At 34.9% G+C, this 13,943-nt stretch overlaps 1 protein-coding gene across 2 annotated transcripts in view; it reads right to left on the reverse strand.

The window, feature by feature from the left end:
- Rttn (rotatin) overlaps positions 1-13,943 on the reverse strand; it is a 135,438-nt gene that overhangs the window by 44,846 nt on the left and 76,649 nt on the right. For both annotated transcript variants that reach the window (XM_005355846.3, XM_026783587.1), the window contains exons 31-34: positions 12,133-12,291; positions 10,519-10,590; positions 3,397-3,586; positions 1,222-1,313 (exon numbers count right to left, since the gene is read on the reverse strand). In XM_005355846.3, the coding sequence (XP_005355903.1) occupies positions 1,222-1,313; positions 3,397-3,586; positions 10,519-10,590; positions 12,133-12,291 (513 nt within the window). The remainder of the gene's footprint in view (positions 1-1,221; positions 1,314-3,396; positions 3,587-10,518; positions 10,591-12,132; positions 12,292-13,943) is intronic.

Here is a 13,943-nt window from a genome sequence, read left to right on the forward strand (position 1 = left end):
GAACTCACAGAGATCCGCCTGCCTCTGCCTCCCGAGTGCTGGGATTAAAGGCGTGCGCCACCACCGCCCAGCTAGCATAGCTATTTCATAGTCTTGTAAAAACTGGATCACTTGAGAAAACTTACTTTTAAGCATGTATAGATGGTGTTCTTCTGTGATTTTTCTGTGAACCAATTAATAAAACTCATTTTGGCATTTGATCATATCATTTCTCTTGCTGAACTAAAGGTACATACTATCTTTACATTTAAGCTTGGGAAGTATGACATCTAGTGGGAACAGGGTAACTATGCTCCATCTCCACAAAGAAGTCTAGTTTAGCACTACATACAAGCTCTCTCTTTTGAATCTAATAAAAACAGGGGAAAAGGAAAGGGGACAATGTAGGAGGTAAGTTTTATCAATGTCTATATAGTTAGGTTATCACATATACATACTATTTATTTAAACTTCTTAAATAAAAGGTACCAAATCTTTCCTTCTCTAATAGATTCTACAACACAATTATTATCAATAAATACTTGAAAATTGATGTTTTTTAATTAAGAAGACATGCTTTTTGTATGCTTGGATAAAATTAAAGACCAGCATCTGTTATTAGGAAGAAAGCCACATACGCAAGAATGAAGATATCCAAGAACACACAAATTTTACATATTTTAGATACTGAAGAAAAGTTTCTCATATAAGTATTTAGAGATGTGTTTGAATTATCAGTACTACACTGAAATCATCTTAACAGGTTAGCTTTCTCATTCTGCCTTGTCCTTTATTAAAAACTTAGGAAAACTAATGAATTTTTAATTATATAGAATATGTTTCATCTATTATTAATGAAAACATTTTGGACACCATTCTCTCTTGATTCTATCAGAAAAGGTAGGAAAGAGGAGTTGATGACTCTCAATTGAAAGAAGCAAGGCGATCCCTAGTTGAAATTCCAACCCTGTCTCTTACAGTACAATTTATAACAGTTACTTAACTTCAGAATAATACACTTAGGTGGGAGAGCACAAGGGTGTCTACCACACATGGCTAGTTGAACACATAACAAACTATTACAGTAAATGCAGAGCAGGAATCTTCTCAGAATACACGTTTTAAGAGCCACAGTGGTTATATTCATAACCTTAAGCTTATATATAATATTTTATCACTACTATCCAAATTCAAACTTATTCAAAGACTCAAAATGAAACATTTCTGTGTCCTCTCAATTACCATTGTGTCTGAGGTGGAAAGAGAGCTTGGCTCATGATCCTGAGTGGATGTCCCTGAGGGAGCCCTCCAAAACTTGAAGGAGTCATCTAAACCTGCAATGACAGAGAACAGTTAACATGACATTTCCCAGGTTCGCCAGCAACTAACAGAATACATACTTCTTACGGAAAGTAAAGGAAAAAAACTAAAGAATGATGATTTTAACTGTGTTCATTGTAAGTTCTTGTTGCAGTTCTTCCACAGACCCTGTCCTAGGAATTCTAATACCACAAAGCAGAGTAAAACCGTGAATGTACATTTCTAACAAACACCTAAAATACATCAATACAGATTAGCTCAAGAGCCATGTTAGGAGTAATGGTGATTCATAAAATAAAAATAACTGAGTAAGTTACTTTTCTTTCTTTTTTTATAAGTTTTTTTAAAAGATTTATTTATTTATTATATATACAATATTCTGCCTGCATGTATCCCTGTGGGCCAGAAGAGGACACTTGATCTCATTACAGATGGTTGTGAGCCACCATGTGATTGCTGGGAATTGAACTCAGGACCTCTGGAAGAGCAGCCAGTGCTTTTATCCTCTGAGCCATCTCACCAGCCTTGTAAGTTACCTTTCTAATAGTGATAGTCATTTATAAAGTTCAAGTGCTTCATTAAATGATACTTTCACTTCCTCTAAGAAAGGAATAGAAATATAAATTTATAATTTAAGTAATAAAATATTAATTATAAAAATCAATGGAATTTCATGATTTCAGTTATATATAACATAAATACATTTGCATATAGACATAAACAAATTTATGTCTAAGTACATCACATATATACTCATTAGACAATGAATAAATTCATATATTTGGTGGCTTTTGTATTTTTATTGAAAATTATAAAAGGAGACTGTAATTTCATTCCCAGGATGCCCAGACCAAAATAATCACACAGAAGCTATATTAATTACAACACTGTTTGGCCAATAGCTTAAGTTTCTTATTAAGTAACTCTTACATCTTAAATAACCATTTCTATTTATCTATAGCCACAAGACTGTGGACTACCAGTAAGGTTCTAGTGTGTTCTTTTCCTTCAGCAGCTAGTGTATCCCTGACTCTACCTACTCTCTCTATATCTCTTTCAGTTTTGGCTCTATTCTGCCCCGCCATATGTCAAAGCAGCTTTATTCAATAATCAATAAAAGCAACACATATACAGAAGGACATTCCACATCAGAAACTTTTCGGTGTTAATATTCTAAAACATTAATTTCAAAACAAAAGCAACTTATGTTAAAAGAATATTCACTTTTATGAGATCTAATTAGTATTTATGTATTATATAATATTTGGAAAGTCCAAAAACATCTATCAAGAGAAGTAAAACTGTTTTAGCAAAAATCCTGATAAATTTATGACATACCAAAAATAGATTTTTTTAAAAGACCTTTACCAAACCATCTTTTTAGTTAGAAAAGATCTTATTCATAAGAAAGATTGGAGGGAAAAAAAAACTGTAGAGTTCCAAGAAATGTTCCAAAAAAGTTTGAGATTTTACTAGAGAAAAAAGCTATAAAAGTTCACTGAGAGGCATAAAATAACTTAAAAAACATTCATAAGATGTCAAACATGGCTGCCATGAAGAATTTATAACACAGAATAATGTTCGGGCAATGTTTAAAGAAACAGAGACTAAAACTGCATATAAAACACATAAGATAAACATCACACAGTGGAAAATGGTAAGAGATAAAACATAAGGATAGTCTCTGGATTGCAGGACTGGAGAAAATTTTTTCCTGTGCACTTTTATTTTCCAAATGTTCTTTAATGAACACGTGTGTTTTAATGTCATTTTTTGCATGTGTAAGAGGTGTGCATGTCTTGTGTATACTTGAGTGAGGAGGTCAGAGGTTGATGCCACATGTCTTCTACAATTGCCTTCTCACTTCACATATTAAGGTGGGTCTCTTACAGGAACACAGAGTTTGTCAGTCTGACGGTTCCAGTTAGTCAGCTTGCTCAAGGGATTCCAGACCGCTGTGCATACCTTGCATGTCTTCTGGTGTTGAGGATCCAAATCCCAGTCCTCTCACTTGTCTTCTACCTGGCTCCTCAACCTCATTTAAAAGAAGTTATACTTTGTAAGAACGAATAATAATAATAAAGGTATTATACTTACCATTTAAATCACTGCATTCCGAAGTTTCAGTGAAAGCAGGAAAACTTAAATCAAACGTATATCTTCCTACATAAAAATGTTTCACCATCTGAATCAAATGTTCATAGAAATGGCAATGATATAACAGGGCCTGAAGGGCAGGTTTTCCTACGAGTGACAGGCCAGAATCCTCATCGTGGACACAGGGGCCCTATAGGGAAGACAGAGAAAAGGCACTGATTTAAGAAACCATTTCTTCAAAAAGATCTACTGCATCTCAGTAAGGCAAAGATGTCCCAGACCTTACCAAAGTACTTCTGGTGGCTGCTTAGACTAGAATGGAAAGTATTTCACTTTATTGGCCCCTGGCAGAAGGTTGAACAACTCTATCTCCTATAGGGTCAATTCATTAAAATGCTGATTATTCTCAACTAAGCAATTACACACTTGAGCAGAAACACAATAGTATCTTTAAACCTACATACAATAGTAAAACAATTATTATAAATACCTGAAATAATGTGGTCTAGATAACAGTATTTAAAAAATGATCTACTTAATGAATCAGCAAAAATAGACAACATAAATATTGACATCTATAAGAAGCAGGTAAAACAGAACAAGAGAATGGCCATGCTTATGCATCAAGGCCAGTGACAAACAATGTGGTTCCTTATTTATTATAAATTATTCTGTCAATGAAATCAAGACCCTATCCATGCTAGGCAAGTAACTATCACTACTATCCCATGTGGTCCTTTAAGGCATGAGATATTTGTCAAAAATATTGAATCTTAACTGTCACCACTACAAGTTTTCAGCAGTTATAGTAGGCTTAAATGTACACAACATAATAAAGACAAGAGACATGTAGCAGCCGGGCAATGGTGGCGCACGCCTTTAATCCCAGCACTCGGGAGGCAGAAGCAGGCAGATCTCTGTGAGTTCGAGACCAGCCTGGTATACAGAGCTAGTTCCAGGACAGGCTCCAAAACCACAGAGAAACCCTGTCTCGAAAAACTGAAAAAAAAAAAAAAAAAAGACATGCAGCAATTACATCAAAAGGCAATTCCTTTGTCACTCAGAGCAAAAATTATCAACCTAGATGAAAACTGTGGTTTTGTTAAGGCAGGCTAGCAAGTGTGGCTCAGCAATAAAGCATGTACCTGCCATACAGGAAGCCCTGCATTTGGGACTAAAAACAAACGAACACAAACCTAACAACTCTCAAGGGTTAACTCTAACTTCACTCTGGCTACTTAACAAAACTGAATCAATAAAACAAAAACCCTAAAATAACATAAAACTATTGTTTTATATTTCCTAGTGATGATTAATTTTACCTTTCAATATACTAATCATGTAAAATTATTTAATTCATTTTATGAATTATGTCTATGTAATTGCTTCCTCTATCACAGAGTCCTAAATTCATAAATATTTACTGAGAACAGATAAACAAACATAAATTGTAATGGAAACAACTATTCAGCACTCTTCACAATTAGATCTGCTGAGTCTTTACCCCATCAAAGGCCTTTTGGACGGACAATGGCAACAGCATTAGAAATGGGATGTCACAAAACAGCCATCTTCCAAGGTCCCAATTTTCTATCTTTAAAAGTAGTGGTAAAGTGAGAAGTAATAAGTACACTCTACAATTATACAATTCTAGCAATTATTCTCTGAATTATAAAATTATAAAGATAATCTAACCAAATTATACTTTTATTTAACAATTTTTTAAAACTCGTTCTTTTTTCAAGACAGGGTTTTGCTGTAGCTTTCGTTCTTTTTCTAGTCTTTCTAAGAAGATAAACTAGAGTTAAAAAACACAGATAACAAAAGATATCATAGTAAAGGCATAACAATCCAAACTAGTTTATTCACAAAAAAAGTAGTATCTCAGAAAGCAGTATAAATCTAGTTATGACACAGTGGCCTGGGAAGACCAACCCAAGAGGTTCATTATGGGAATCATTTCTGGAAACATACAACATAATAGTGCCAATCAGTTTTCAACACTGACTATACAGAAGTCAAGTTCAAAGAAGAAAAATTATGTGTTGGTTCATGGTTTTGAAGGCCTCATCTTTAGGTGGCTAGCTCAATGAGTTTAAGTCTGTCACTAAGCAGAAACAACATAAAAGGGCATGGCACCATGACCACCATATGAGCGCTGACCATCTCCTGGTAGCCAGAAATCAAAAAACAAGAAAAGTCATGTGTACCATGGACAAAATATCACCCCTCAAAGGCACATCCCTCAGAGACTTCCTACAGTGCAGCCTCAGTTCTCAAGTTCTACCAGTGTTCCATAGTGCACCCTGTTAGTACACAGCTCTTGGGGACATTCAAGTACTACCAGTGTTCTATAGTGCACCCTGTTAGTACAAAGCCCTTGGGGACATTCCAATTATACCAGTGTTCCATAGTTCCATAGTGCACCCTGTTAGTACACAGCCCTTGGGGACATTCAAGTTAAAAAGAAAAAAAAAAAAACACAGAAAAAGGGAAAGTCATTTTGAAAAATATATACAATACAAAATATAAAGAGATTGTATAGAAGAGGCAATCCTTCAAGTAAAGAGCTTAATGCATATTCAATGAAAAAACTTAAGACAAAATTTTATTTTTTTTTATAAAATCATGAATAGTGAAAGGTCAGAGATAAAAAAGAAAAGAAAGTGTCAACAGCCCTGCATGCTAGAAAACTATAGGGTAAAGTCTTGGGAAGAATGGTTTTTCAACTCAGTAAAGAGTAAATAGCCAAACTAACAATCCAGAAAATATTTAAAGAAAGTTTTAAATATGCTAGAATTCACAAGGTAGATAAGAATATGAAAATCTAGGGATGGTTCCTAGGAAAGGTGGTCCAAATGAAAGAGGAAAGAAGATTAAGAGTAGAAAAATTTGAGTTGTGATACAGACTTATGATGCAGGAAAAACAAACAGTATTTCCAAAGAGAAAAGATATGTCACATAAATCCATTTTTAAATTCTGTGCATTCTTATACATAAATAAGCAACTGAGAACTAGATAAGTCAGCCATAGAAGGGTGGATAAGGAATTTTAACCATAAATTACTTAGTATGAATTATGTAATTTCCATTGTTCAGAATCAATCTGTGGACAAAGTCAGGTATGAATATAAATATCAACAAACCTCACAAAGCAAAGATTTAAATAAAAACTGGCAAAGGTTGGCCTCAGAAGTAAGGGAGAGGAGAAAGGACACTAATATAACACCTAAGGCATAGTAGCTTGTCTGTCTTCTAAATGGGGCCCTGCAGGGTAAAAGGCAAAAGTGTCAGCAAGAGCAAGAAGAGTTAACAGTATCTACAGGAATTTTAACCATAAATTACTTAGTATGAATTATGTAATTTCCATTGTTCAGAATCAATCTGTGGACAAAGTCAGGTATGAATATAAATATCATCAAACCTCACAAAGCAAAGATTTAAATAAAAACTGGCAAAGGTTGGCCACACAGGAACTAAATACATATGCAGGTATCAGAGTAATAAACACAATACTGGAAATATATTATTTGGAAATATATGGTGGGCTCCTGAAGAAGTAAATTCAGAAACTGACATCTCTGTGAATGGAAATAGGTAGTGAATATCATTAAAACTCTATTGCTTTCTATAACTACGGATATTTATTACTCAAAACAACCATCACTTCTAAAAATGTAAACAATTACTGTATTAAAAACATTTTAAAGGATGCCTTTTTATTTATGTGTCTCTGTGTGTTTCTGTATGCACTCATGTCATGATTGTATGGGTACCCACGGAGGCCAGAACAGAGTATATTGGATCCCCTGGAACAAGAGATCTACACAGTTGTGAGCTGCCTGATACTGGTACTGGGAATCAAACTCAGGTCCTCTGAAAGAGCAGTAAGTGCTTTAAACTGCTGAGCCATCTCTCTAGTCCCTTAAAACCACTTTTAAGTTTTCAAATAAATGTCAAAAGAATGGAAAATCATGTGTATTAGACACCATTATTTATTTTCAGTTGACTGACTTTAACTAAGCCATTTGGTAACTCCCTATTCTCCAATGGAAAAGCTTCTTACTGGTGAGGGTGCCATGCCCAGCATATGCACTGAAGAAGGCCTGACTTAGGCTTTCACCGAAGATAAATGGTCCAAGGGCCAGGATAAAAGAGATTTATACTGGTTTCGCTCCACAGATTCAAATGTCATCAATGTCTTTTGGCACTATGAGGAAATTCACATGGCCTAATGGCTCTATCTCAAGATGTCTGTGTCCATAATCACCCTTGTCCCCAGAAGGTCAACTGAACATTGGACCTCACAGATCACCTGCTGAATTTCTGGGAGAGCTCAGAATGGCAGTGCATGGAAAAAAAAAAATTAACTCTTAAGTTATCAAGTGTCAATTATAAACATAATTGCAAAGAAAAATGTAGAATAATTATCTTAGAGCTATCCAGTTAACTTGAAAACGGAGTTCTGAAGGAAATACACTACAATATCAACTGTAAAACACATATTTTACTCATATAGTCACAGTGTAAACAGACTTCTTACATATGATAGAAATAAAACTATGCAAAAAATTACATGTAAGGACTTTAAAATGAAATTACTTTGGTAACACATAAAAAGTACTATAATATAATCCAAAAAGTCTATAAAAATGATCCTAAATATATTAGAAATCTATAAAGGCACATAAATTATGAACTTATTAGGAATTAGGAAGACTTCAACAAGAAATATTTTGTGGAATATTGAAGGTGCTTCATGATGTATACAGAAAAATGTGAAAAATATGTATATTAATTAGAGCAAATATGAAACATTTATATATGAATAATTTATAATTCATATGGGACAGTAATGAGTGCTTCTGTTTATCAAAAACACATACACAAATAGTATATAAGATACTAGTCTTGAGCTGCTCTCTTTACAACTCTGAAACCTGGAAATAAAAAACATATTTTTAGAACTATTTTAGGGGATGGTGAGATTTCTCAGAGGGTAAAGGCACTTGATGTACAAGCCTGATGACCCGAGTTCCATCCCTAGACCCCATAAAAGAGGAAGAAGAAAATAGACTTCACAAAACTGTCTTCTCAGCCGGGCGGTGGTGGCGCACGCCTTTAATCCCAGCACTCGGGAGGCAGAGGCAGGCGGATCTCTGTGAGTTCGAGACCAGCCTGGTCTACAGAGCTAGTTCCAGGACAGGCTCCAAAGCCACAGAGAAACCCTGTCTCGAAAAACAAAAAACAAAAAAAACTGTCTTCTCACCGCTCAACCCATACTATTATGCACACACATACGCACGCACACGCGCACACACACGCGCACACACACACACGGCTAAAGATGACTTATAGCACTAGCACCACAAACTGGGCTTTGCAAAGACTGAAGAAGTAAACAGCCCAGGAGATTAATCCCAGCTGGATCACGCATCAAGCTACAAACTGAAACCTGCCTTTCAGAAGCTCAGCTTTATTCAATAACAATTAGCATATTCTGATGGAAATTTAAAAATGAACAGATTTATAGAAGATCCTGTGAAGTACTATGCAACATTATTATAATCATACAACAATATTATAATCATAATCCTAAAATGAGGATGAAGATTAAATGATAAAAAACACATGACTACAATGAGAGTACTTCATATTCTCCAAATTATCTATTTATATGTTAACTATTTAATGACTTGGCACTCACTATTTTTCAAAACCTAATATATAAGAAAAGAGATAAATCTAACTGTACACTAACAGAAGAAAAGGAAAAAAATTTAATATGACAGCATTTGTAAATACAACCAATCTTACTTATTATTAAATTATAGAACCAATTTAGTGATGTGGATAAGAAAGAGACTATCTGTACTCGGAAAATATATACTACTGACTAAATATGGGGCTTCATCAAGCTATTTCAATGCTCTGTGCTAAACCTTCTATACAATGAGAAAAATAGTTCACAGAGCCAACAATTACGCCAGTTAATATACTGGAGGCTTCTAGAAAAGTATCTAGTATATGTAATGCTAAGCATACTAATTCAAAAAGTACAAGCCACTACAGAAAAGAGATTTATTTTTTTCTTACAATTTTATTATTATATTTTTTAAATATTTTTTCAGGCTAGTAGTGGCCCAGCTCTGGGAAGCAGAGGAAGGCAGATCTCTATCGAGTTTGAGGTCAGCCTGATCTACATCATGAGTTCCAAGCTAGTCAAGGCTACATGGTGATGCCTTGACTCAAAATAGACAGATGACAGACAAACAGATAATGGATGGACAGACGGAAGGATGGATGAGTGACAGATCTAAATAAAATGTTTTACTGAAGGCTGGAGAAATGGTTTAGTGATCAAGAGCACTCTTCACTATTAAAGAAGAGCAGGGTTTGATTCACTACACCAACATGATAACTCATAATCATCTGTAACTCCAGTTTCAAGGGATTAGTCACCCTCTTCTTACCTCTGTGGGCACAAGGCATGCATGTCGTTCAGATTCATACTTGAAGACAAAACAGTCACACACATAAAATATGTAAACCTAGTGTGTATGGTATGTGTATGGTCAAAGGGCGGCGCTACTGAGTCAGTTCTCTCCTTTCCCCACTGTTGTGCCATTTCTCTAGCTCCGGAGAATGTTCAAACGTGAAAAAGAATCAGACAATTTCTACTGTCTAACTAAAAAGTACTTGCTTCCATACACACAATTTTTTGAGTAATAAAGTTTAGCCATTCCTTGGTATCAACAATAGACTAGTTCTTAGACTCTCACGAATACCAAAGCCTGTAGACAGACAAATCCCTTACAAAAACAGGGTGGAATTTGTACATTGTCTATGCATATCTTGTGTGTAACTTAAAAGTTCTCTAAGTCACAATGCCTGAATGCTGTTGTATGTGGTTGTCATGCAATACTGTTAAGGAGAATGATAAGAGAAAAAGGCTACAATTGTTCAGTACAATTACTTCTTGTTGAGTATTTTTAACTCTTGGTTGCTTAAATTCACAAACATGAAACCCATGGACATAAATGGATAGCTGCACACATATGTTGAAAATTTAAAACTAATTAATATAAAATATTTGCTAGACTAATAACTGTTTATACCCACCTGCCAAGTATAATCCTTTATAACTTCTGAAGGCATTGGGATTACAAGGAGATTCTGAAGAATAAAAGCAGCCTGAAAATTAAACACACAAAATGTCAATACTGCCATCTTGTTGTCATCTTTGAAATAACCAACTGCTGTAACTAAATAACAGAGATTGCAGTTAGTCCGTTATACACGCTAAGAGGGCTTCACGAGATCTCATACACCACAGTTCTTGTTAGCTGATGACTAAACTAGGTAATAGTATAATATATATAAAAATATCATTAGAAAATATATTTTTATTATGTCAAAATATAGTTTCATACAGAAAAATGATTAGTATAAACCATTCTAGAATCATTTAAAAAACATAGTATCTTTACATCCCTTCCTAGGGTTACACACAGAGGGCAAACACTGCCTTCTCCCTCCTCAATTGTCTCCTCTCTCATACAAACTATTCTTGAAGCACAAAGGTCCAATTTTACCTATCAGAATACAAGATGACAGAATAAAATAATCATACAAATATAAGACTTGATTTTCATTTAATGAAAGATTATGATATAATTATAATGAAAGAATAACAAGAATTTGTAAAATTCTAAGAGTAAAACATCCATCCATCTTCACTGAAGTCAAATTTAAAAGTTTGAAATTAATGAAGAAAAAAAATCCATAGATGTAAGAAGTTCCACTTGAAATTATGACAGCAACTACTAACAAGAAAACTGGCTTTATGCATTTGCCACTGGATATTGGTTAGTGGTGGTCCAGGAGCTGCTGATTTCTTCAGAAACCTCTGAGAACTATTTGCTTTCATTTTTAAAGCTATTGGTACAAATTATCACTTTGACAGCAGCAGCAATAAAAAGAAACCACCAACTGGAGCTGACAAGATGGCTCAATGGGTAGAGGCAGTTGTGGCTCAGAGACCTGGTAACAAAAGTTTGCTTCCTAGAACCCACAAGATAGCAAAAGAACTGACTTTGGAGATTTGTCCTCTGGTGTTCACAGGCACATACATGCACAAATAAAAGACATAAACAAGTAAATAATTTTAAGAATGCAAATTATATTGGTGTTTATTTTCTTCCCACATTATTGACATATATGTGAAATGTTATTTTCAAAATACTCTTTTATTAATAAAGGTTTATAAACACTAAAGACCTATACATGTTGAGTAAAAACAACTCTTTTCTATAAATTACTTTTCAATGTCCACATTAAAATATATCAGCAAGAGGGCTCATCTGGTAAGGGCATTTACTGCCAAGGCTGAATTGTAACCCAGATGGAAACAGAGGGCTGGCTCTGGAAAGCTGTCCTCTGACTTCTACAGTACAACATGTGACTGCACAAGCATACTGCATATGCATGCACACAGATGCAAAATAAATAAGTATTTAATGCAAAAATGTAAAATATTCTGCCTTAATTTTATCAGAATAAATGCCTTGAATTTTCACTAAGAATTAATAACTTTTCATTTAAATATTTTGTAAGCAAAATAAATAATGGTTTTTGATCAGTCTACCCTGCTAAATGGCAAGCCAAGTGAGGTTTACCGCAATAGGCTTCTATGACACAAAGGCTGGCGGGATTAGGGTGCTAGCACAGACATACCTCCCGGCGTACCATACTGCATTCAGACTGATCAAGAAGAATGTTCACCACAGTTCCCCAGAGTCCACCAGAAATATTCTGACAACTGTTTGCCAAGGCCACACAGCCAGTTTCAATAGTCGTCAATGCTGATCCCAGTCCCAGTGAGGTGAATCTCACCTGTCACGTAAAGACAGAGATATCAAATCCAAGGATACTCTTTCGGAGCATGAGGTCATCCTTCTGGTAAAAGGAAGTGTTAGAACTCTATAGTGTGACATTGGTTTTACATTCCTACATACTACACGACACTCAGAAAAAGTGTCCTACACATCTGTGAATATGGCACTGGCTTCACATTCCTATATACTAAAGGACACACAAAAACAGGGTCTTACATGTGTGTGAATACAGCCTTGGCTTTACATTCCTACATATTAAAGACACACAGAAAGGGTGTCCTACATGTGGGTGAACTGACTTTACAGAAATTCTGTATCAAGGTTGGGGAAAAAAAATTAATGACCTAAAAAAAAAAGTAGACTATAACCAATTGTCAAATGAGGGTAAACTAAATAGGTATAAGTAAGCATTAAAGCAATTATAATTTACAAGGCTTTTTTCAAGAAAAAGGAGAAGATACGTGGTTATAGTTACTGAACATGATTACATTTCTTTCTAGGGCATGCAGCGCTTTCTCAAAAGTTATTTTAAGAAAAAGACATTCCAAAGAAGCTTAATTGGCACAATAATGGTAGTCATAACATAACTGCTATTTAAGTAATAGTTTGGTGAATTTATGAATTTTGACCCAAAAGTACATTTTCAGTGACAATTACAGGATAAAAATAACATAGTCATAAAATAGTCAAGTAATAAGTCTAAGTACAAAGCTCCTAAAACTATACCAAGTTCAGATCAAGTAACAATTCTACAAATCAAGATTTTTAATAAGATCTACTATTTCTTACTCAATATCATTGAATAAATGACTAAAACTACACTATAATATGAATTTTGTATTAAAATAGCACTTAAGTATTACTAGGTTTTTAAAATGAAGTGGGATAGCTGCCTTAGCAAAAAGAGATAAGATGTCTTTCTCCATGTGCCTGCAACAAGAAAAGGAAAATAAACACATAATAAGAAGGCAGCCATCCATACAGTGGGGAGGAACCTCCCAAAAAGCCAACTGTGGATCTTTGGGTGCTTGGTCAAAAACATAAGAAAAGAGATTGCTGCTTTTTCATTTGTTTTTTGAGACAGGCCTTCTCTGTATTTTTGGAATCTGTGCTGGAACTAGCTCTTGTTCAGGCTGGCCTCAAACTCACAGAGATCTGCTTCTTCCTCCCAAGTGCTGGGATTAAAGGCATGCACCGCCACCACCACCTAGCAAAATTGCTGCTTTTGAAAGCAATCATTCTGTGGTATTTATTATGGCAACCCGAAAACATTACAACATATTTTTTTTCCTTTACCCAGAATAGGAACTATATACTGAAACCTACCCAGCAACACAGAAGTGATTTCCGAAGTACACGATGGGTTAGATTCTAAAAAACTGGAAGTTCATATCAGGAAGATCAGCTACAAGGATGACTATGGTGTGATGTCAGAAAGAAATGAGAATATGTTACTAGAAATACAGTATGAAAGAAGGGTGGTTCTTATAAGATGGTACTTTGATTTGGACAACCAACCATCAAAGGCTTGTGGGTTAAATGTGTGGCCCCGTCCATAGAACCACTGGCAGGAGCAGGAGATAGAACTGTTTTAAGGAAAGGGAAGTTAGAAGTCTTCTAATCATATTGTAGCAAGTCAAAAAAAAAAAA

Source organism: Microtus ochrogaster, chromosome 18 (genome assembly GCF_000317375.1).
Source record: "Microtus ochrogaster isolate Prairie Vole_2 chromosome 18, MicOch1.0, whole genome shotgun sequence".
Lineage (NCBI taxonomy): Eukaryota > Metazoa > Chordata > Mammalia > Rodentia > Cricetidae > Microtus > Microtus ochrogaster.